General features: G+C 38.7%; 1 protein-coding gene across 1 annotated transcript in view; it reads right to left on the reverse strand.

The window, feature by feature from the left end:
- BLMH (bleomycin hydrolase) overlaps positions 1-25585 on the reverse strand; it is a 42957-nt gene that overhangs the window by 13140 nt on the left and 4232 nt on the right. The window contains exons 3-11 of the mRNA XM_019650439.1: positions 25113-25222; positions 24126-24267; positions 23450-23538; positions 22018-22110; positions 7661-7816; positions 6657-6815; positions 6470-6537; positions 5267-5384; positions 2391-2460 (exon numbers count right to left, since the gene is read on the reverse strand). Of these exons, the coding sequence (XP_019505984.1) occupies positions 2391-2460; positions 5267-5384; positions 6470-6537; positions 6657-6815; positions 7661-7816; positions 22018-22110; positions 23450-23538; positions 24126-24267; positions 25113-25222 (1005 nt within the window). The remainder of the gene's footprint in view (positions 1-2390; positions 2461-5266; positions 5385-6469; positions 6538-6656; positions 6816-7660; positions 7817-22017; positions 22111-23449; positions 23539-24125; positions 24268-25112; positions 25223-25585) is intronic.

A 25585-nucleotide genomic window follows, 5' to 3' on the forward strand; every position in this document is an offset into this window, starting at 1 on the left:
GGAAGTCAGCGAAAGCAAAACTTTTACTGAGTAGGAGTAAAGAGGTACAGTTGAATGAAAAAAGAAAAATAGCCAAGTGGCCCAGAATCTTTTTTAAGAGTAGGTATTTAGGTTCAAAATAATAAAGACAGTAATTCACACTACCCAAAACACAGCATTTGCTTGACTTTAGGAGTGTTTATCTTCTCCTAAGTGGATATCACTACTATCTATAAACTCAGTGACTGATAAAGATAAAAAAAAAAAGTCACAGGAGCAAGCCAACAGATCCAGGCTCATCTAAACAAACCATAATTTTAGTCCTTTTCCTGGACACTAACCTTCATGATAACAAACCCAGCTAGACGAGAATGAGACTAAAAATGAAACAGAAGCTATAGTGGTTCATCTGAAGCAGTTTCTTATGTTTTGAAATGTTACAGCTTCTCAAATCCTTCCAATTCAAGAAAAGCTATTCCTTTGTACCCATTTCTTACCAATTCACAGATATAAGTGAACTGTGAATTGTTTATTTTTAATCTTTCTGCTGGCTTTGTTAAGGCTTATACCCCCTCTCTACCTGATCGCAACGTGTATTTGTCTTAAAATGAAATTCATCTTGTAATAAATAACCAATTAAAAATATGTTGCACTTTAATTCATAATAGTAATTTAACAAGCACCATGTAATCACAGAATAACAACAGCAATCACAGAGAGGGTACATGCAAACCTTACGATGAACAGAAATGCACTAACAGCACTGTGTGTGTTTATATAGAAACACTCAACTGCTGAGTTTCACAGCAGATCCTAGGGTTACTTAGCCAAACCCACCAATGATCACCTCATGGGGAGATGAAAAGACTTGCAAGGACAGATTAAAATGGCCTTGAGGTTTTGGCCAGCATCTACCCACCTGTGCTGCTCAAATCCAGCACACTCAAGTCCTGTCAAGTTCAAAACTCAGGTTAATAGGCTCTTCTAAGACAGAAGTTTTCAAATATGAATGACTGAAACCCCATCTGCTTACTTCCAAACCTCCACACCTCTCCTCCTCCACCTTTTTACCTTTGGAAATCTTGGGGCTCTGAGGAATAATAGTTGGAAAGCTCCTAAACATAGAGGGAGGCAACAGGCAAAGAGTTGCTGAGATCTCTTTCTTTCTCTTTCTTTCTTTCTTTCTTTCCTTCCTTTCTTCCTTTCCTCTTTCTTCTTTCCCCTCTCCCTCTCTCTCTCTCCCTCCCTCCCGTCCTCCCTCCCTCTCTCTGTTTCTTTTTCTTTCTTTAAGAAAATTTTAGCTGATTCTTGCTTGGGTGAGATGTATGCTGAAGTCTGATTTCAAGTGTCTGGGTATCTCACTGGCTTCCCTACTTCCTTCCTCCAAGACTTCTGTCCAGTCTAGTAAGCTGTGGTGAACGTGTTTTTCCCAGCCAGAATCCACTGGCTAAAAGTGAGAATGTGAACTCTGGAAAAGAGCTGGCTCCAAAATGCCACCAGCACGTAGCACACATGCAAATACATGCTCATGTGCATAATTACTCTATAGTAGTCCCCACTTTGGGTTTGAAGCCCTAAATAGTAAAGCATAAAAGCTCCGTAAAAAGCTTTTCTCTACTATGAAAAAGTCTTTAAAAATACGGTCTCAAAAATTTGCAAGAAAAACCCTGAACTGTTTATCAATGGTGATCTCTGGGTGGTAGGATTATTAGAGATTTTCATTTTCTTCTTTTTGCTTATCTATATTTTTTACTTTTCTACAACTCATATATTACCTGGGGTTCTTGTTTTTTTTTTTAGTACTGGGTCGTCAGGAAAGTCATGACGCATTTTTGCATTGAAAAACATAGAAAAATACGTTATGACTTTCCCGACGACCCAATATAATGATTATAATTTACTTATGACTTCTGCCTGGGTTTTGATTTGTCAGAATAAAACAAAGTGTTCTTTTCCTTTTTAGGCTTCACAATGTCTAGAGTCTCCAATAAATGCCTCAAGTTTCTTGCCAATCCCATTCTCCCACTCAGAAGGCTCTGACTTTGCAGGGAGTTAGTACGGTAGATGAAAACGCACCAAGTGCTATATATATTCGTACAGCAAGTGTCCTAGCAAAGGGCATTCAACCTTCTCATTGGCCAAGTTTTTCTGGTACAAAGAGGTCTGGTCGGGTTAGCATGGTTTGGAAGGAATTGCCAGCACACACTGGTCTCAGAGTCAACCATGCCATGATGGTCAGAGGGAACTTGGGGACAAGCCAGATCCTCAGATTTTTCTCTAGAATAGTCTATCCAACGGGACCAATTACTGAAAAATGCTCCATGGTACGGCAGCTTTCTACCCCTATCTCTTAGGAAGCAGAGAGAGCAGGCTCCAGTCACCCTGAGTTGGTGTTACCACATGAAGCTCACCTTTGTGGCCAAGGTCTTCACCCCATGAATTCTCCACTCTCCATTTCAGGAACATACCATCCCGATCATCCTGCAAAGGAGTGGATAACAATGTGTAGTCTGAAACAAGATCCCTCCTGGTGAGGTGTCAGGTGATTTTAGCTCTTCTTCAGCCACTCAGAAGAAACAGCCTTCTCTATACAGCCATGATATACATGATTGGGGCCATATATTTTCTTCTATAACTAAAGATTAAGGGATAGAATAATCTTAATAAGCCATGCCAATCAATGAATGAAAGCTCTGGAGAAAATGACATGGTATGTATGATTTTTACTTCTGACACTAACAGAAGTGGAGTTCGAATTTCTTGGGGTAAAAATGCAACGAACCTAACAAAGCAATACATACTATTTTCTGTTTTACGTTCTACTCTATACAGAAAATAAGCATATTAAAGTCCTACTTGGCTAAGAAAAACAAAACATTAAATTACTAAAAGCAGTGAACACCATCTGAAAGCCAGGGACTCTTGCTTTTAATTGACCAGCATTCTTTGCAAACGCATCCCGCTGTAGCTATTTTAGAAATGATTCTAATATCTGGTTAGAGTTTTAAAAAGAAAACAAACACATTCTCATCATGCTGCCTAATGTCCTATGCAGGGGAACCAAGTAATGATACTCTCCAAATGTGTTCTTTTACTGATTCAGTTACACTAATATTGAATTTTATACAACAGAGATTGAATGGCAAAGCAGAAGTAAAAAGACTACTTTCATAAAACAAAACCCAGGCAGTACTGCTGCTCTCTCCCTCATCTATCTTCATTACTAAAATAAGCTCAATTTTCATCTTCTTAAAGGAGCGATGATATGCACCATAAAAACCTTCACTTACAGTTTTTACTACAGTGACACAGAGGAGGACAAGAGGAAGGCTCCATTTGGGAAAAAAACTTTCCTCTTTTACGTTTACCACGGCATTCGCCGATGTCAAAACAACTTTTTAATCTTTGTAGCAAGAGAAGAGAGCTGGCTCCTGCGTTATCTCCTAATGATTTATCAGTCAACCCCCACTTGCATATAACTGCATGAGTCTCATCTACATGGGATTTGACTGACTCTACTCTTGGCAGTTTTCTTGGATCTCAATGATTTTCAGTCTCAGAAATAGCTAACCACCAAACTCACAAGTGTCAAAGACCCTTATCTGTACTAGCCCAGGTACCTTCAAAACTACATCATTAAACTATACATTCTAGGGTTAGCCTACTAAAATGTCTGTTTTGGTTTTCTACTCCATCTTTACTTTCCTTTTAAATACCACTGCTAGGATCTCCATCACCTAAGGTCATTTATTATAATAAGTCTGAAAATATTTCCTCTTCTTCCCTTTGCCAGTGAATTCCTGCATGACCCAGATTAAGATGTTCCCTGTGTCATCTACAAATATAGAATGATACCTGGATCTCCCTCATAGAGATTCTAAGAAATCAGCAACAAGAAAGAATATCCCAGAACGCAGTTACTGGCACTTACCTCTGCATTATCATGCAAAGGCAATGCAAACTAGTTTTAGTGGTCAAAGATTCAAACTGGGAGGGAGAAAATATGAAGTTCCAGTTATGATAATATAAATTCTGCTTTATACTGTTAGCATATAAGGTAGCTGCATTTCTGAGGAAGAAATGGCATGTTAATAAGCCATGCCAATCAATGAATGAACGTTCCTGAGAAAATGACATGGTATGTATGGTTTTTATTTATGAAAAATAGGAATACTCTATAACAGAGATGGAAAATGATAAAAAGTCAAACCGCTCTTAGAAATTACAAGGTTTTTAGATTTGCTTCTTAATAGTCCTCTAAATAATTTAAAAGTTTAACTTTAAAAAAATGTTTAACTTTAGCTTACAGAGCTTTAGTTCTAAATCCACTGAATTTTACAATATAGCAGGTCCAAACATATAAATACGGACTTGGTATTTTAATAGTATTTTATTTGCTCTAGTATTTTATTATTTACCATATTTTATTAAAAGTTCCTTCTAAGGTCAAGGTAGTTAGTTACTCTGTGACTTTCTTTCTAATAATTAGGTTAGGAAGAACCTTTTTGCTTAAGGTGATAAAGAATTGAAGTAGTCTGAAGTATCTTCTTCCTTAGGATCCCTGAGCACAGGTGTAAAATATCCATTCTACAGCCTAGAAATGGAGAGGCTTATTTGTAAAAGATAAAATTCCAGTTGTAAAAAAAACAGTTGCTGTTTCCAACCCTGTGGTCCTAGAAACAGTGACATTACTATTCAGAGTATTTCTCAGGAAATTCAAAATACTTTACATCCAATTTCCTGCAGCTCTATCTAAATCCAGTAATGGGCACAGAGCCCACAAATTAGTTACTGAGATTTGACTACAGCCGAATCTGAATGACAGATGAAAGGAAGGTAAGTCTGAATGTTATGAACACTCTGAGTTCACATTTAAATTCCTTATTCAATAGAAATTATTTCTCCCAGATTCCCCTGCTGACCTCGCTTCACACCAAGAACTCCCAAAGTTACAGAAAAGGAGTCACTTCCTTACTCCCTGCTGACCCAAATTCTGCTCCTCATGAAAAGTTCCTATTTTTATTACCTCTGAGCATGCAGCAAAACCCCAAGTGACACGGGTATGATGTTTTGCTGGGAACCTAACTGTTAATAGAAGTTATATATATTGGGTTGTCGGAAAAGTCATGATGCATTTTTGCGATGAAAAACATAGAAAAAATATGTCATGACTTTTTCGACAGCCCAATACTATGAATGAAGCTCTGTTGGGTAAAGAATCTGCAGGAGAAGGGCGGGGCCAGCTGCGCAAACACACTGCAGTAGGCACGCAGAGTAAGGGTCATACCTTCTCAGAAAAAGCAGTGAAGGTCATGGCGTGGGTCATCAGTGACTCACCAAAAGTCAACCTCTCGGCTTTATTCATGTTCTTCAAGGAGACACCAAATACTAATTCATGGTCATAGCTGTTAAATAAATAAATAAATAAATAAATAAATAACAGTACAGAATAAAGAGAGTACAATCAAGGGGAAAGCTAGCTTCCGGTTGTAAAAGAAACACAGGGCTGAAGGGGCCCAATAGCTCTAAGTACATATGTGCTGTAGCCTCTTCAGAGAACTGGGGACATGCAGAATTTAATCTCTCAATGGGATTCCAGTCTCTACGTGGCAGAAGAGTACCCAAGAAAATATGAAGCGATTAAATATAAATTCCCCAAATAAAAAAGGCTGACAAGACAGGCTTGCACTGTCATTTCGGCAAGAAAACTTTTAAAAAAGCTTTTGAAGTAACTTCTTTCAAAAATGGTCTCTCTTTTAAACTGGTAGAACCACCCAGTTTCTACATTCATTTAGACCATTGTTGACTATGAAATTTAAATAATGTCAAAAATACTGGAGAATATTTTCAAAGTTAAAAAAAATCACTAACTCTCTCTTTTAGCAGATTTCTTTTATCTTGTTGTTAACTGTCCAGTTATTTACTCAACTTCCTACAAATAACGATTACTTATAAGTAACCCTAAAGTGGTATACTCTAACTGTCAAGAAATCTTGTATGATTTGGTTCACAAATGAACCTTCACTGCCATCAATAATCAGGAGGGATGTGTTAAAGTGTAAATTAGTCCCAGTTGTCATAAAAGACAAAATACGTATGCATCAAAGTAAGAGAAGTAGCTAAGCAGGATTAAACAGCCAACCAGATACGTGGAAAATCTTTCATTACATTCCCAAATGCACTGAGCAGATTTACGCAGTAATCAATTATTTTTTCAAAGTGCCTTTCTCATGTAGGATGGCTTTTCAGGCACATACCCAATCATTTCAATTCAGACACGAAGTATGATCTTGACTTCCCAGGTCAGAGCATATTAAGTATGTGGGGTTTCTGCTATGAGTCCTCAAACCCTACAAGATGGAAAGAGAGAGACCCACCCTCGGGCCAGCCTTACTCTCTGTGAACCTCGGCCGAGTCATTTCACACCAAGAGTGCACTCCAACAGCAACAACTCACAAATGACTTCCTCTTTTAAGTTTCCTGTACTCACACGCTCATGTCACTGAGGCCCAGCTTGCTATTGAAGTGTTTCCCAACATCACAGCCAAACCACACAGCCTAGAAATAGGGGAAAGAAAGAGAAAGGAAGTCAACATAAATCCCATCTTCCTATTAAACCAAAGAAGTGGAAGGAGAGGTTTTAATCCCAATGCAGAAGACACAGAAACAATACCAACCTCTCCATCTTTGATGGAGGCAGCAACCATCTTTTTCAAGAGGTCAATGGGCTGGTTGTTATATAGAGTTTTTCTCCCTCCAACCATATTGCTTAAGTAGTCCACGGTGTAAAGTTTATTGTACTTGTGCTGGGGCCGAGGGTCATTCACTAAGCAAATCTATTGAGATCAAACACATGTTGATTAGAACATAAAACCAGGAATGTCCAGGAAGACACACACCTCTCCTCTAAGTTCACATGTCTGCACCAAAACTCAATACCTCTGCCTACAAGAACAAGCATTACAAACACACTGTTAAATAAAGTAACAAAAGGTGGCAAAGTGTGTTGACAGAAGTCCTTGTAGATTCTAATTAGGGCAAGGGACACATGTGGGAGCTGCAGCTTTCCTACTGGCAAGAATTGCCCCAAAACTAATTCCGAAGAATTGCAAGGCAAGATGGAGATCCCATAACTACAAGATCCCTGTTCTCAAGTTACAAGACAGGCTCAACACCCGGCCACACTTCAACTGAGTTGGGATTCTGATCTTAAAACAAAGCCATTTGCTTACAAGAGAGTCAAGGTTAAGATGACGAATGGGGCTCTGGTCATCTTGCTAGGCAGTGGATTAGACCTGAAGAGAGCAGGAGAAACTAAGATGGGAGACTGTTCTTTCCCGGGAGCATCCCCAGGGTGGGGCGGGGGGAAGTAGGGGGCACAGAACAGAGGTGCTCTGAAACCACAGTAAGAAACGCCCAACAGACATTTATTGTCTGCACCTGAATGATTCTGGGCCCAAATCATGGGGGCACGTGGAAATTAAACTGATTGGCCTACAGTTAGAAAAGTCTCTGAAGAGATGCACTGTGGATCCTAATATGATCAACTTTATTAGGTCCATAAAATACCTTAGAGGAGGGGGGGGGGAGTTTGTTTAGTTTCTAGTTTGATGATGATGCATGTTCACCCAGAAAATCTTATACCCTTCCTTGTAGTCAACAGGCAGTGCCAGTCTCCAACCTTATTGTCCATATTGAAGAGTGGCTTGACATGTTCCCTGTAAAACTCCAAGGGTGTTATGGGGCCAATCTTCTGATAATTTTTATCTTTGTCTCGATACTCCCAGGTGAATGTCTCTGGTGGGTTACCCAAACAAATGCACACCACTCGGAATATCTGGAAGAAAGGGGGAGGACAGATGAGTGATGGTTACGGGAAAAGTGTTATCATTTACCTCTTCATTTTCCTCAAGCTTGGCAAACACCAAAATCAGAGGCTAAATTCATGCCAGGAACTTCACCGGAAATCAATTATTGTTCCAAAAACTGGAAGGTTGATATCTAGGATTTGATATCAGTCAACTTCTGAGTTCTTAAACAAACACTCTGAACAATACAATTCTGAAATGTCAATATTTAGTGCTCAGTATTTGCCCTACAAATAAAACTTCCTAAGCCAAGAAACTGCTCACCACTGATACACAAGATCAGGGTTGTGGCTCTGCTGATTCTGTATCAAGTGACCAAAAATGACATATATTTTATAAATGGATTTCCTTCCATTTATTCTCCTAGGTTTTGCTTTGATTGTGATAGGGGTCTCCACTCAGGAAAATCATTAACTTTTCAGATGGATCTTGGATGACAATGTCTATTAAAGGTATTATTAAATAAGAGTAACTTTTAATTGTAAGGTACTATTTTTTGGGTTGCGATATATTTTCTCATGATGTCACAACACCTTCAAGTTAGCATTATTACAATCCAAGGATACATTTTATATTATTTCCATCTTATAGAAAGACAAAAATAGAAATACAGAGAGAGTAAGGTCAGAGTATAGAAAGTACTTCCTCTTCTATATAAAATTTGCTGTTTCTTTAAAAAAATGTAACACTATGATCTGCCTCTTTTTTCTCTGCCCGTTACCACTGTGATCCAATTTCATCGCTTAATACCTGCCTTATTTGTATTACACATTTGTATATTTCATTACATTCAAGAGAGATGAATCTTATATTTATTAAGTGTGCCTATTTTGTGCTATATACTACATATCTGCTAGGTTCACTTAATTCTCAAAACACTCTCTTAAGATGTAATTTCCCTTCCTTGTTTTCTTTTTTCAAAAAAGATCAATACTCAAAGAAATTAAGAACCTAAGTAAGGTCACATAGCCAGTAAGTGGGAGAACCACACTGTGAACTGAGGTCACATACAGTCCCCTCAAAAAAGTATTATTCCACAGACACAGGGTTTAAAAAAAGGAAACATTCATTGAATGTCTATTGTCCACACTACCATCTTTGAACACCGTATCTCTTATTCCTCTCAACGAAAGTAATAGATATTATTCCCATTTTTTTTTAATAGAGAAAGAAACCAAGGCTCAGGGAAATAAATAGCTTGACTGAAGACATAAAGCCAATAAATGGCAGAATTAGGATTTGAATTCAGATCTGACTTCAGTGCTATTTCCATAACGCCATGGATTAAGCACTTATCCTTCACTGTAACTTTCTGGGTTTCTCTAAAAGATAAACTTCTTAAGGATAAGGACCAGGTCATGGATATTTGGTGTCTCCTGTAGCATCCAGCACTATATATGACCTAGATAGAATAGCTGATCTGAACACTACTGCATTCTCTACATCACCACAGAAGGAATAATTTTAGAAATACCACTTCCTTCCAGTTGCTTTCCTGTTGAAGTCACTAATGCTTTCCTGTCACCTCCTACAACAAATCTAAACTCCATGACCTGATTTTTCTTACTCTTACACAGGCGTATGCCATTCAGTAAATATACAACTGAGCTAACTGGCTGCCTCTAAAAACAGTTTTCTTAAATCAAAAGTTCTCATCCAATGACTGGTATGAAGTTTGAATTCAGGAGTGTGAAGTGGGATTCTGCTCTCTTTAAAAACATGCTGATGGGCTGGCCGAGCGGAGTGTTGGTTAAAAGCTGGCTTGGGACACTAGAGGGCCATGGTTCGGATCCCACATATGAGGGCCAGTGACACTGCCCTCTACAGCTAAGATGCTGAACAACAGCTCAACCTGGAGCTGGGCTGCCGTGAGTCGCCGGCAACGGCGTAGGCTGCAGCCCCTGTGGCAGTGGGTTGCCATGGGCTACCATGTGTAGCCAGCAGCCAGCGTGAATGGCCAGCAGCCGCAGTGAGCGGCCGTCCAGAAGCCAGCGACTCATCTGCCTTGCCCGGGAAGAGCGCAATGATGGTGCCAACTTGGGCCAGTGAAGCAACGTCCTCCACAACTAGACTGAAGAACAAAACGACAGCAACTTGTCTGTTCCCCTTCCCCCAATTCCCCAATAAAATTAAAAAAAAAAAATTTCTCCAAAGTATAATCTCCAGGGTCCCAGATTCTATATTTTCTTGATAAGAGACTCTGCTGTTGTGAAATCACATTCCGTTCCCAAAGGTACAAAACTGGCAGTGAGCTCTGGATATCCAAGGCTGCTCTCTGGTGGGCACCTCGGGAGTGTCATCTGCTTCCCACAAGATGCACTTGGCACTCAGGACAAAAAAGATACTGGACACTGAACACAAGTCCTTGTACAGAATGAAATCCTGGTGAATAACAGAATCAGGAAAGGGAAGGAAAAGAGAGGAGGACACAGAAAGCCTGAGACACGGAAAGTGGAGAAAGAATGTGTGGATCCCAACTTAAAGCCTAATGATGCGGGACTGAGTCCGTTCCCACACCCACAGCTAACTGGGGAGATGGACGTCAAGCAGAACGAGGAAGGCAGGACGTGATGGTTGACGGTAAGTCATGAATACTTAGACGGGTGAGAGTTTAAAGCCAGCTACAGGCAGACACAAGACTGGGTTGTCAAGAGAGTATAAAGTCTAAAGCCCTGCAGGCATATTAGTTATTTCTAGTATAAAAATGCAAAGCTACAGTGCCCTTAAGAAATCATCAACCCCAACTTTTTAGTTTTATTGATAGAGAAACTAGGCTCAGAGGTAAAATGACCTATTGATCACAGAGTAGAATGGCCGCAAGTACACAAATGTGGTCCCGGAAAATGGCTAAACTTTGAAGAAAGTTCATTGCGGATGGTAAATGAGCTAGTGACAAGAGGGAAGGAGTAGGGCCTGGGCGACTACTGACGTGAGGAGAAAGGAGAGAGAAGCCAGCTCTCTACTGCTTTCTGGTGGGGAATGAAAGAAAGGCAAGGATCTATTAAAAAACAAGAAACAAAAAACCACCTGGACCTGCAAAAGCAGGCTGGGAGATACTTTCTGGAGGCCTTACGAATATTTTCAGGTAGGGAAAACACATGAAAAGGTACGCTTAAAAGGTATGTGCCCTTCTGTGGTGTTAAAGGAAATGAGCTCATATACAGAACTCCATATAGAAGATAATAATCAAATGATGATCTTGAGACTACTTCTAGAGTGGCTGGTGTTTGAATCAAAGAACGAGTTAAAAATGCACTCTCCAGCCCCACCTCAAACATACGAATCTGTATTTTAACAAGACTCCAGGGAATTCGTAGGTACATTAAAGTTTGAAAGTGCTACTTCAGACCACATCTATTTTTTTCCTCCTCCGAAAACCTTGCTCCTTTAATTCTATCTCATTTGCATAACCCTTCCCACACACAGGTTCCCTCCCACGGCCCTCACCAAAAGGCCTTCTCTCACATCTGCATGTCCTCTGCTTCAGGATACCACCACATCACCCTATTCTTTCCTTTCCCTTGTCCTGTACATCAGCAAGTTCTGACACTTCACTTCCGAAATATACCCCAAATGTATTCACTTCTCTCCATCCTCACTCTCACCAGCCTGGTCCAAACCACTCTAATCTCCCATACACACAACCACAAGAACCTAACTGGTCATCCCACTTCCTCTCCTGCTGTTTTACAATCCATTCTCAAAACACCCAGAGCAAATTTTTTTTTTTAAGATTTTATTGGGGAATTGGGGGAGGGGAACAGCGTTGGGGAATCAGGGAAGGGGAACTGTCCCTTTGTTCTTCAGTCTAGCTGTGGAGGACGTCACTTCACTGGCCCATGTTGGTATTATCACTGTGCTCTTCCCGGGTGAGGCAGTCGCTCGCCGGCCATTGGACGGCCGCTCACGGCAGCTCATAAAAGTTCACGAAAACTCATGCCCACTGCTGGCCACTCACGGCAGCCCACAGCAGCCCACACCATCGCGGGCGACTCACAGCAGCCCAGCCCCAGGCTCAGCTGTTGTTCACCATCTTAGCTGTAGAGGGCACAGTGTCACTGGCCCTTATGTGGGATCCGAACCGGGGCCCTGCTGCTCAGAGCTGGCGTCCCAAGCCAACTCCTAACCAATGCGCCACTCAGCTGGCCCGGAATTTTTTTTTTTAAAGAGAAATCAAACCGTGTCACTCCTCAGCTTAACCCCTCAAAGGTTACCCTACTTAGAGTAATATGCACACGCCTTACCATGGCCTACAGGCCCCATATAAGCCAGTTCTGTTTCCTCTACAAGTTTCAGCCACTCCCGCCCGCCCTCTTCCCAAGCTCAAGCACACTGCCTTCTTTTCCTCAAAAATACCAGCTTTCTCCCATCTTAGGAGGGCTTTTGCACTTGCTGTCCCCTCTGCCTGGTATGCCCTGTGTCCAGGTCTTTACATGGCTGGACTCTTTTTATTACTCATGTCTCAGCTAAGACAGGCCTTTTTGGACCACCTATTCATCACCCTATTTTATGTCCTTCAGAACACATAGCACATCAGATAGTTCCTTGTTTATCTACATGTGTATTCTGTCTCCCTCCAATAGTATAAAATCCACGAGAGCAAGGTTCACATCTATCTTGGTTATCACTGTACCCCGAGTGCTTAGAACAGTTATTTTCCCCCAACTGACTTTAGGCTTTTTGCTGTTTCATAGCTCAAAATAACGAAGAGTAAAGGCTCTTCCAATACAAAGAACCTATATCAAGATTTTTTTTTCTTATAGAAAATGATAATTTTTGAGCTAGCTATAAATACTTCATTTTACTAATTATTATCTGTGGGGCTACTGCCTCGTGGACATGGCTGCATTACACAGCCAGGTAAAAACAGAAGAGAAGGAGAAATCCAAAGCAGTTTAGAGGAATCCGAAGAAATACTACTTGAGAGAGGAGGGGCAAACTTTTGGCCCCTGGGCCAAATCGAGCCCACGCAGATGTTGAATTTCACCTGCAAAGTATTTTTCTTTTTCGCTTTTTTAGTTATAAGGATATTGAAATGGAGATTTCCCATTTCTCTAACAGCAACGGGCCTGCACTCCTACTGGGTAACAAGTGGCTGAGTTCAGTAGGGCTGCTTTCTTTGGTCGGACAGCCATGCCTGATCCTGTCTGCTTTCCACATAGACGTACTGTATTCCCTGCCAAGTCCTTCCAATAGGCTCTTACCCTAGGTCTAGGGAGCCCCAAGAGACCAGTGAATAAAAATCAGGAGGAGGATCTATGAACTTGGGTGGGAAAGGAAATTACATTGTTATTTTCACGAGCCTCTAATAACTGAAATTTAGTTAGCATTTCCCCCTATTATGAATGCAGACAGAAAGCCACAGCGGTATTAACAGTACTGCCTTTGTCACCAGTAAGCATCACAGGCAGTCTTATATCAATTACAGTTGTTGCAGATGTCTCAAAATATTTTTGATTCTCATGACTATTTGAAAATTATGATACCTACTAGACCAATCGTTAGGTCTTGTTATTTAACGTGTAAATTCAATAAAGTACATACTGTACTCACTTAATATTTTTACAACTACATTTTAATATAAATGAATCCTTTGTAATCCTATGTACTTTTATACATTTAAAAACACATTTTGAGAAGGGGTTAGGGTCTTCATATAAAATACAAGATGCTCCGCCAAATTTAAGTTTCAGATAAACAATAATTTTTTAGTATACATATATCCCAAATATGGCATGAGACATTCTTATACTAAGAAACCATTTGATCTGAAGTTCAAACTCAACTGGGTGTCCTGCATTTTTTCCCCCTAAATCTGGCAAACCTGGGAGTGGTCCGTGGCTTTCACTAGATGGCAAGAAGGGTTCAGGGTACAAAAACGTTGAAGTCCATACCAGCTGAATTCTTCCCACCTCCTGTTGTTCACTGACCCAAAAATGCCCCTTGAGAGATTAACTGCCCTCTACCTCTGGGGTTTGGAGCGTGGTCCCTCTGGGCAGCCCCTGGAGACGCCAGGGTGGAACCTGAGTATTGTAGATGCCGAGTCTTTCCCCTTGTTGGGTATTCTTGAGACAATGCCAGAGCCCAGCTCCGACCTCGGAAGGGGGCATGTGCAGAGACAATGATGGCAGAAGGCCAGATAACAGCGTCAGTGTTGGCTCTATGTTCACAGTAAAAATGTGAGCCACTGTTGACCTGTTCTGGCAGGGACGGGAGGCACACGGCAAGGGTCTAGAGGACAGGCAGTACTGAGCACATCGGTGTACTGCAAACTGGGTCAAATACACTGTGTTCAGCGAATTAGCCATCTTAGGAGTCAAGGTGGAAAGTAGCTCCGATCTCACCATGGAAACTGGAAACCCTTTCTCTGTCATTCCCATTGTTAGGATGCCGCAAGGCTATATTCTAGGCTGTGCTTGTGAGATGCACCCACTCTGGATTTGGACTCAGAAGCTGGTGATTTCAAGTCAGGGATTGACCAGATGTCCTTCTGGTGAGGGAGGCAGCATGAGAAACTACATCAGCTTCCAGGGTCCAGCATCACAGGTGTCTGTGCCCAGGGGTGGCAGTATCTTCATGAGATAAACTAACTTTATTGTGACATTTTGGATGCCATTCCTAACATTTCCACACTCAGTCTGGTTCTCCCAGCCTTCCTGGAGATCCAGTGAGCTATCTATATCATCTAATATATTGTTTCTATCTTTAAAGTAGCCAGGGGTCTTGTATCTAAAAACCCTGACACAATGACAACAGGAACTGTATATGAGTGGCTGAGTAGTATTTTTGAAATATTAACCGTTTTTCCTATTTTTTCTATCCCCTATGTCGTTTCATGTCTATCTTTTCTGGGGGGAAATATGATAGGTTGAAAACAAAGGGGATAAAAAAGAACAATTTCTGGCCTCCAAAGGTTGGTGACCTTGGGGAGGGTAACAACAAAACTCCAGCAGACAAAATGATACTTCTGCCACTTGCACACAATGGATTCTCAAGAAAGATATTAACTTGAATGATAGGAGAAAATAAAAATTTAGTTGCAAAAAAATTTTTTTAAAAGTTGAAGACCAGAGGTCATTTCATTTGTAACTCCTATTGTACTTCAGAACTAGACCAGTGTGGAGTTCACTAATATTGTCAGAGGAAGTTAGGAAAGGCTTGGGATTGGTTTGAATTTCATGATGGCATGTGTTTAACAGTCCTCCCTTTTCTCCTACCTCCTTCTCCAAACTTTATTTATTATACTTCTCTGTAAGTAAGCTTCATTTCGCCTTTTTCTTTTTTGTTATCGTTACCTGACTGCATCTGTTGCTCATTTTTTTTGCTTTTTATATTTAAACTAAATAAACAAACTAAACCTAAAAACAGTTCACCCATTTCTCTCACCCTCCAGCCCACCCCCGGCCTCTGGCAATCACACATATATATAATCTCACAACATATGTATGTATATATGTGTTATGTATATGTAACATACATTTTTTTTAGATTCCACATATGAGAGATCATATAGTATTTGTCTTTCTCTGACTTATTTCACTTAGCATAATGCCTTCAGGGTCCATCCATGTTGTTGCAAATGGCAAGATTTCATCCTTTTCTATGGCTGAATAAGACAGACAGACAGACAGACAGACACACACACACACACACACACACACACACACACACACACCGTCTTTATCCATTCATCCATCAAGGAAAATTAGGTTGTTTCCATATCTTGGCTATTGTAAATAACGCTGCAATGAACACAGGAACGCATAAAACTTTTCAAATTGTTTTTGTTTTTTTCAGATAAATACCGAGACGTGGAACTGCTGGATCACATGGTAGCTCTGTTTTTAATTTTTGAGGCACCTCTAAATTGTTTACCACAGCGGCTACACTAATTTACATTCCTGCCAATAGTGACAAGAGTTCTCATTTCTCCATATCCTCATAAACACTTGTTATTTCTAGTCTTTCTGATAACAGCTATTGTCAAAGGTGTGAGGTGGTACCTCGTTGTGGTTTTGATTTGCATCTCCGTGATGATTAATGATGTCGAGCATCTTTTCATGTACATGTTGGCCATATGTATGTCTTCTTTAGAAAAATGTCTATTCAGATATTCTGCCCATTTTTTATCGAGTTATGTGAGTTCCTTAAAAACTTTGAATATTAGACTTTTATCAGATATATGATTTGCAAATACTTCCTCCCATTCAGAAAGTTGTCTTTTCATTCTGTTGATGGTTTCCGTTGCAGTGCAGGAGATTTTAGTTGGATGTAGTCCCACACGTTTATTTTTGCTTTTGGCGTCAGATTAAAAAAATCATCGCCAACACCTATGTCAAGGAGATTACTGCCTATGTTTTCTTCTAGGAGTTCAATGGTTTCAGGTCTTACTTCAAGTCTTCAATCCATTCTGAGTTGATTGTTGTGTATGGTGTAAGACAGTGGTCCAGTTTCATCCTTTTGTATGTGATTGTCTAGTGTTCCCAACATCATTTATTGAAGAGATTGTCCTTTCCCATCGTATATTCTTTGCTCCTTTGTTGTAAATTAATTGATCATATATATAGATTTATTTCTGGGCTCTCTATTTTGTTTTGTTGATCTATGTGTCTGTTTTTATGCCAAAACCACACTATTTTACTTACTATAGCTTTGCCATTATAGTTTGAACTCAGGGAGAGTGATGCCTCTAGCTTTCGTTTTTCAAGACCGCTTTGGTTCTTCAGGGTTTTTTATGGTTCCATATAAATTTTAGGACTATTTGTTCTATTTCTGTGAAAAATGCAATTTAAATTTTGATAGGAATTGCACTGAATCTATTTATTGCTTTAGGCAGTATAGACATTTTAACAATATTAATTCTTCCAATCCATGAGCACAGAACATATTTCCATTTATTTGTGTCTTCAATTTCTTTCATTCAAATCTTGTAGTTTTCAATATATAGGTCTTTCACTTCCGTGGTTAAATTTATTTCTAGGTGTTTTATTCTTTTCGATACAATTGTAAATGGGATTATTTTAATTTCTCTGATATTTCATTATTAGTGTATAGACACACAACAGATTTTTGTATACTGATTTTGTATCCTGCAACGTTACTGAATTCATTCATTAGTTTTGGTTTGTTTTTTTCATTTATTATAATAAGTGTTAACATTTTTCTGATTGAGTCTTTAGGGCTTTCTGTATGTTATATGTCATCTGCAAATAGTGACATGCTTAACATTTCTTAGGTACTCAATCAATACTTATGAAATGAATGACTATTAATTTTTTTCTTTCTCTTCACTGCCACGCTCCTCGAAACTGCCTGCCTTTTCTAGCCATGACTCCTCTCCATCTGGCTTCTTCCCTTCTCCATTCCACTGGTGCTATTCTACAAACCCTACTCAGGGAATCCAGCAGCCTTTTCTGTTTCATGTTCTTTGACCTGTTGACCTATCTGCCTCATCTGACACTGATATCAGCATCTTTTGGGTTGTCGGAAAAGTCATGACGTATTTTTTTCTGTTTTTCGTTGCAAAAATGTGTCATGACTTTTCCGACAACCCAATACATCAAAACATAGTTCTGGCCCTTGCTTTTATAGAAACAGATGTTTTACGAAATGTTTTCCACAATTCTTTACTCAGACCTATTCTATCCTTCTATTCTCCCGCACAGATTTCAATCATCCCCAAGGCTTCAGTCATCTGTCCTATCATCACTATCACTTTGCTAGATCACTCTTTTTCCTAAGCTCCAAGCTTGTTCATAGGCTTGAAACCCAATTCCAACTGGACTGTACCTTGGGATGAGGCACTTTAAAGACAATGTTCCTCCTTTTCCCGGTGGCTTCTCTTACTGACCTACTTGTGCAAACCACAGCAGCATTATTCCGGTTACCAGGCTTGAAACATTCAAAGTTACTTTTAACTGTGGACCCTCTTTTACAGGTTAAGTTGCCAAGTCCTACGGATTTTTCCTCTAAGATTTCTTTCACATTCCCCCTCCCACCCACTTTCCATTTCGATTGTCACTGTCCTTATTCAGGCAAATTAGTACCCCTAGATGGCTACCACTTCCTAATTGGTCCTCTACCTCTACTTCTTCCAGTTTTACCTATTTAACTAATCTCCTTTTAAGTACAGCTTTCCTTTGCATTACTTCTCTACTAAAAAAAATCTTCCTGACCTCTTATTTCCTACTGAATTAGGACAAACTCTCATCCTAGTTTTCAAAGCTCTTAGTTTTTATATACATGTCTAATTCTAACTTTCCACGTGATTCTTCTAGCTTCAGGAAGAAAACCAAGTAAAATATATGAATAAACAGTTCACAGAAACAATCAATGCTCAGTCCCTCTCACAGTAAGAAAAATATAAATTAAAAACACAATGAGATAGTTTACCTATCAAGTTGTTTACCTATCAGATAGGTTAAGAATCCAACTGTTTGATAAGTACACTGCCTGGATAAAACTAATGGGAAACAGGTTCTATCAAACATTGCTGATGACAGCGTAAATGGATATAATCCCCAAAGAGGACAATTTGGCATTATATATTTAAATTACAAATGCATATTCTCTCTGACTCAAAAGTTCTACTTTTAGAAATAAAATCTAAAGGTATACACATATATATGAAAAATGACACACGTACAAGATTATTTATTGCAGTTTTTTAAAATAGAAGTTTGAAAATAACCAGAATTCAGAGGGACCAGTTAATTATGGCTTATCCAGACACTAGAATGCTATTTTTTAAAATGCAGACGTTCTTTATGTATCAATATGGAAAGATTTCTAAGATATATTAAGTTAAAAAAAAGCATTTTAGGGCTGGCTGAGTGGCTCAGTTGGTTAAGAGTGCGAGCTCTGAGCAACAGGGTTGCCGGTTCGACTCCCACATGGGCCAGTGAGCTGCATCCGAGCTGAGCTGAGCTGCCGCTGAGCTGCCAACAGGTGACAGGATGGCTCAGCTGGTGAGAGCATGTGCTCCTAACAAGGCTGCCGGTTTGACTCCCACATGGGATGGTGGGCTATGCTACCTCCGCAACTAAGATTGAATACGGCACCTTGAGCTGAGCAGCCACGAGCTGCCAATGAGTGGCCGGATGGCGACTGGACTTGGAGCTGAGCTAGCTGCACCCTCCACAACTATGACTGAAGAACAGCAACTTGGCTGTCCCCCTTCCCTGATTTCCCAACACTGTTCCCCTTCCCCAATTCCCCAATAAAAATCTTTAAAAAAAAAAAGGCATTATACAGAATATGAATAATATATTAACATCTGTGCAAAAAAAGGAAGGGAAAAATATATACTTGTATTGGATTGTTAAAAAAAGGAAACTAATTTGGGGATATGGGGAACTGGGGTGAAGGAGAACAGAATGCAAGACTTTTCACTATATTCCTCTTTATATTTTTGATGCTAAACAATTTTTTTTAATCAAAGAAGTCTTTAAAATAAAAAACAAAAATATAGATAACTAGGCTCCATTCTCAGGGAAACCAATTTTGTAGGTCTGGAGTAAGCCTAGGACTATGTACTGTTTTTAACCCCCCATAGGGCGCAACTGATCATTGCACAGTAATAGGCAAAGCTTATACTGAATTTATGTAATAAACATATATTGTTTTTACTTTGCGGCAAATTAAATTTTAATTCTGAATAAATAATAAGCATGCTTACACGTTATTTTCACGCATTTTCAATTTAAATAAACAAATGTCATACATGCATCTATTAGATGCATTGCGCTTGAACTCGTAACTTTTGCTTTGCACCAGATGGAGGGTTAAGAGCTGAGAGCAACTGCTGTAGAATTTCTAAGCAAATAATAATGGCTTCCCGTCTGTTTTCATGGCACTGACACATACTGTTTCTAGTCTTTGTTTTGTTTTTAACAGAGTATTGGTAGAGGATACATGAATAATCCTAAGGGGATCTGGAGGCTAAAAAAAAAAAAAAGAGTAGATGCACTGAGAAAAAAAACTGCAACACAGGTGACAACACGTTTCCAAAACAGATCTGCCTTGTCTGTCATCTCAACAAGCAACTGCACTTCTCTTCTCTCAGAAAGAATGCCATTAGCATCAACCCCTTTCATTCAAAGCTTTCTGAGCTTCATGGCTGTTGATTTAAGTCATCATTCTGACATGCCTACAAGGCTAGGCATATCATAGGTACTAATCTGTGGTTTTAAAACCATAGCTACACTCCTCATTATCGAAGAGTCAGGTTCAATAAAGAGGAGTCATTTGGAGGATTGTAAAAAATCTAAAACCAGAATTCTAGTCAACAGTTTGAACAGCATCATTAAGTAAATAATCCTATATAGCATCCATACTCAGGGCTTGGTATGGTGTCTTACAATTTTTCCATGGTAGGGGTAGGAGAGGAAAGATACGTGAACCATATATGCCCCAATTCTTATCAGCCAATCCCATGGTCAAGAGTGGATCTTAGATATATCCTATAAAAGATCATTAAAGCAAACATCGAAAGCCAACAGGATGCTTGTGATCTGTAAGAAGTTATTATCTGGGTCCTTTTCCATATTGTTTATAGAAACCTTCATCCTTACTATATATAGCCCACCATCTCATATAATCATAAATGAAAGCAAAGTATGTAGGAGATACGGCTTCAATAAGGGAAATCATTCCAAGCAAGAAGGAAAGAGAACTAACATTTACTGAACAACTGCTATGTGTCAGGCATAATGCCTTGCATGCTTATATTTAACTCCTTATTTGAGTCCCACAAAAACCCAATGACTATATTATAATCCCAAACTGAATCTCAGACAGGTTCATATCTTACCCAAGATCACAGACCCGTTAAGTGATAGAGCCTGAATTGAAACCCATGTCTATCTAACTCTAAGCCCATTTTTTTCCTACTACCCCCCAATACCTCTTTTAAATAGGAACATTTAAGAAGTAAAGAAAAGAGTTAAGTATGAGTTAATTTAAATGCATTTGGAAAAATGAAGCCTCTATATATACCCATTCGGCCATAGTGTTAAGCACTGGGCTATATATGTCACACTTGAATAAACTGAGACTTGAGAATCTAAGGAACCTGTTCCAGGTCACGTGGCTGGTAAGTAATAAGAAGACCATCTGACTCCAGAGACCAGGCCCTCAGATACAGTAGTCCCCTTCTCCAAAATTCAAAGGGAAACACAAGTATTGTCCATTGCAGTGAAAAAATTAGGCCATTTTAACTCCACACAGATAATTTTGAAAGGAAACTGTTGGTGATGCCTAGTAATGGGTCCACTAGATAAAAAAGGGAAATGTTTATTCTTTTCTCAAAGCAATTTCAGAGGTTTATGCATATTGACCTGGATTATAGATGGTATTAAGTAATACTCTTAACTGCCTTGATATTAATATTACCTAACCTTATATTTGTTTAATGCTTTTTAGTAGGTTTTCCAAAATGTTTTCTGATATAATCACCAATACATTATACATACATTAGGTTAACTGATATAACCATCTATAAGTTCCCATCTTTATTCCCACAGAATAAAGCCAAAAGTCCTAGTATCTCCTGAGATCCCTCGCAACTCTTCCTTTCTAGCTTAATTTATTACCAATCACACAAAATTTATGTTTCAGCTACACTACTTTCTGAGGATTACGCCTTTGTTCACGCAATTCCTTTTGTCTAGAATGGTCGGTCTTCCCTATGACCCATCTGGTAAATTCCTACTGCTCTTCTGAGCTGGTTCAAATACCTTCCCCATGAAACCTTCAGCTCACTGAATTAGTCACTCTCCCCTCTATGACCACCAAACCCTTTTTTTACACATCTCTAGCATAGGATTTATTATCATTATTCATGTGTTTCTTTTCCCTAAGAGATTGAGCTCCTTGAGAGTACAGATGATGTCTTTCTCAACTTTGTATCCCCAGTGCCAAACTCATAAAGGGTACTCAACATTTATCAATTATATAGACTACTAAACTGAGAATTAGATGATGGAAGTACATGTAAGTCCCCTACCAAAATACAAAGTTTACACCTCAGTTTTTACAGCTGCAAGGTAAGTAATTTTCAATTCAATCCAACAGTTATTGCAAAGATTACACTTCCTAATCAGTTTAACAGATGGGAATATTCTGACAGTTCTCTGGAAGAATCACAAAAAATGCAAATAATTGTTATTACCTCCTCCATCATGGCATCCTGTGTAGCTGAGATTTCTCCTTTGGTTGCTCCACTGTGTACCAGGTTCCGTAGTCGTATACAGAATTCTCTCATCTATGACAGAAAGTTATTCAGCACTCCAATATTTACCTAAATTCAACTGTAAATGAGCCTAACAGACCAACACTAGTTCTATTCTGAAGTATATAATTCAGCTAAGACCCAGGGCAAAGTTCATAAAAGAAATGTTTTTTCCCAACCAATCCACTTAAACACATAGCTAAAAATACTTTTCATTAAAAAAAAAACTCAGACTATTCCCAAAGAACACTAGATGAACAGCTCCTGCTCGGTAACAGATGGCACTCTGTGACACTACATGCTTGGGTATGGGGAAAACATCTGATTCCATAATGCCCCTGACCCTTAGAAAAAGCAGACTTACGATGACTATGCCATTAAGTCACTCTAATAGATTTTTATTTATAATTTTACTGGTTGTCTACTTCTTTATCAAATCATTTTGACCATGGCTATGCCAACCCCCAATATAGTTTTCATTTTTGTTGTTTTCAATTTATCTGAGATAAAGGCGAGTCTGAAATCTAATCGTGGTGCTAAAGAGGAGTTTGCTCCCATCCAAAATGGAAGCCAGTGCTATACTATTAACGATCTTTTAGCCTGTAGATAAACGCCCTCAGCATTTCCTGGGTGGAAAATAACCCACTTCTGATCTGGGGGAAACACATCTACAGTTTATTTTTAAATGTAATCTTTCTCCCAGGGATGACAAATCCGATTTTAGCCTCACAGATGAGGATAGCAGATTCTGGCAACTCTCAGTTCTCAAAAAAGATGTCTGGTTGGCAGAGAAGTATCCTTGTAGGATTTGTAATCCTCCTTGGAAAACGGGTTATGTGAAGAAGAGAGAATGATTTACTAAGATAAATGAAGCAATAAAAAGCACTTCAGTGACTACATTACATCTTTAGTGTGTGAATAAACTACACTGATGTGGTTAGGGGAAGCTTCTGAGCTCAGCATACTCTTTAAGGAAGTCTCACAAACAGTTCTTTTTGGTTTTACTAGTCCATAAAGCTGTCCCAACCCACCTCCATTAGAACCAAGTGACAGGCACAGCACCCAGTGTGCTTCTGGCCCATATTAATTGAACGTAGGACTTTCTTTCCTGAGCACCAATAAGAAAACATTAAAAATCAATAGAAATAAAAGCGGAATCTGTTTAAGAAGAAAAAAACACCATAATATCAATTATTTTTAAAGTTAATATATAGCTACATTGCTTTTGAGAGACACCATGTACGTTATGTACAAGAGACACTTGTACGACAACCGTGCGAACTGAAATGCCCAGGAATCCCCTTGAAGAATCAGTTAGGAGTTTCAAGGTAAGTACGTGAGCTTCAATCCCACCCTGCTCCATATGTTGTACCTTGTGATTCAGAATATCATTCATCCTTCTGGATGCCTCTGTTGTGTGAGATTCAGGGAAGCACTTCTTAGGGACAACACCATATTTTTCTAAAACAAAATGAATTTAGGGTTAGATAAGGTAAAAGTATATATATACTCCAGCACTCCAGCATCAGAAACCCTGGCAAAAATAGCTATTGCTTTAAAAAGTAGGCCGTATTTTGTTGGTCTAATTCAGAAAACTTCACAATCTTAGGCCTCATATTATTAAACCGGTTAATCTGCACATTTATCCATCTATCTTAGAATTTCATTTTTTATCTATCATGCTTTGTAAAGTGCTCAGCATGATCAGGTTTTCCCAAAAAGACAACCCTTTATAGAATGAGGACATTTTCAAACAGTTGCAATTTCAATGTGTTTCTTGACTACATCAGTGGACAAGAGATAAGCTTTTTCATAGATAGTTCTAGTTAATACAACCTTTTCTCCAACTCGCCCTTCACAGTCTATCTCCTTACCTACAATTTAAGAAAGGTACTTTATAGGTGAGAGCATGTGCTAAATGTTCTTAAAGCTAACTTTCTGGAAGACAAATTCGACTCTGTATGTAACCACCCAAAAAATGGCCTATGCCTAACTAAAGTGTGTTGCTAGATAATGCTGTTTCATTCCACTTAGAGAAAGGCTCTTACCAATAATATTGACAAGCATATCCCACTGTCCACCATCATTTACAGGATTCATAAGCAAATACTGCATCAGCCTACCATCCTCAGGCTCCTTTTTCTGGGCTGTGTCCACAAAAGCATTTAAAAAGAAGTAACAACGTTCAACCTAGAGTAAGAGAAGTTAAATAAAATTAAAGGAAAAGAGAGCTAATATCTTTATTTGCATTATCAACAGAGCAGGAGTCTTGGCACTACTGTAGACCCAACACAGTAGGTTGTTTTGTCTTCTTTTCTTTTCTAATTGAGTACAACTGACATATTATTTAGTTTTAGGTGGGGTTTTTTTGTTTTTTGGTGTGGTTTTCTTTGGCTTTTTTTGAGGTATAATTGACACAACATTGTATTAATTTCAGGTATACACAGTAGGTACTTTTAAACTAGAGGTTTTTAAAACATCAGTATCTGGCCTCATAAAAAAAAACATTTAAAGTTTCTTCTTATATCTGTGTGTATACATTCTAATAGTTTATCCAAAACAAGCCATTGCTTTATTTTTAAATAAAATCTGATATTTAGAGTCTTCAATCAATAAACATCTAATTGACATTTATATAATATATATTTTAAGGACTTAAAAAATTGAATAAAATTATTTACTGTTTTCAGACAAGTACTACTCAGAGAAGGGAAAGACCAAATAACCTAAATAAAGATGCTGAACAGAGCAGTTATTGAAAACAAAAATAAAAAATTTTAAGTAAGTTTAAGAAAGAAACAAGGAAGCAGTAGGGTGAGTCAGCAGACTTATTTCATTGAAAAAAGCAGCCACCTACCAAGCAAAAGCAGTTTTGCCTTTGAAAAAAGTCAACTTTGATACTTTGGAAATCAGAATAAATGGTGTCACATCTATAATGGAAGGCAGACGACAACCAGAAAAGCAAAAAATAAAGAGATAGTCCTTACCAAGGTTGATACTGAAACAAAAAGAATCTTTCAAGATCAGTCCCATACCTTGTCCCAGAAAAAGACGTAAGACTGACTAAACTCAAATTCTTCAATATTTAATTTTTTCATGAATGGAAGTCTCATAACATTCAGACAAGAAAAGATCCAGCATCGCCCTGAAACAAGAAAGCAAATCAAGAAATGATGATGAGTGTTCACATAGATTACACTATTCCAACTGTATTTCCCAACCATCAACCCAAGACAAGATCTTGGACAATTTAAGACTAAATCAGAAAGAGCAGAAAGATTAAAAACAACAACAAAATAAAATTTAAAAAGTAGTAATTACTATTTGCAATATATATGCAAAGGTTTAATGTTCTTAAGATATTAAAAAAAAAACTTTTTACATGTCACATAAAGAATCCATTACAAATCACCTAAGAAAATTACATTAGAAATACTGCTAGAGAAGCATGAGCAGAGATCACGAATAAATAATGGTTGTAAAAGATACAAATGGAAAAAAAAAAAAA

The sequence above is a fragment of the Hipposideros armiger genome, unplaced genomic scaffold (assembly GCF_001890085.2).
Source record: "Hipposideros armiger isolate ML-2016 unplaced genomic scaffold, ASM189008v1 scaffold_141, whole genome shotgun sequence".
NCBI classification, from domain to species: Eukaryota; Metazoa; Chordata; class Mammalia; order Chiroptera; family Hipposideridae; genus Hipposideros; species Hipposideros armiger.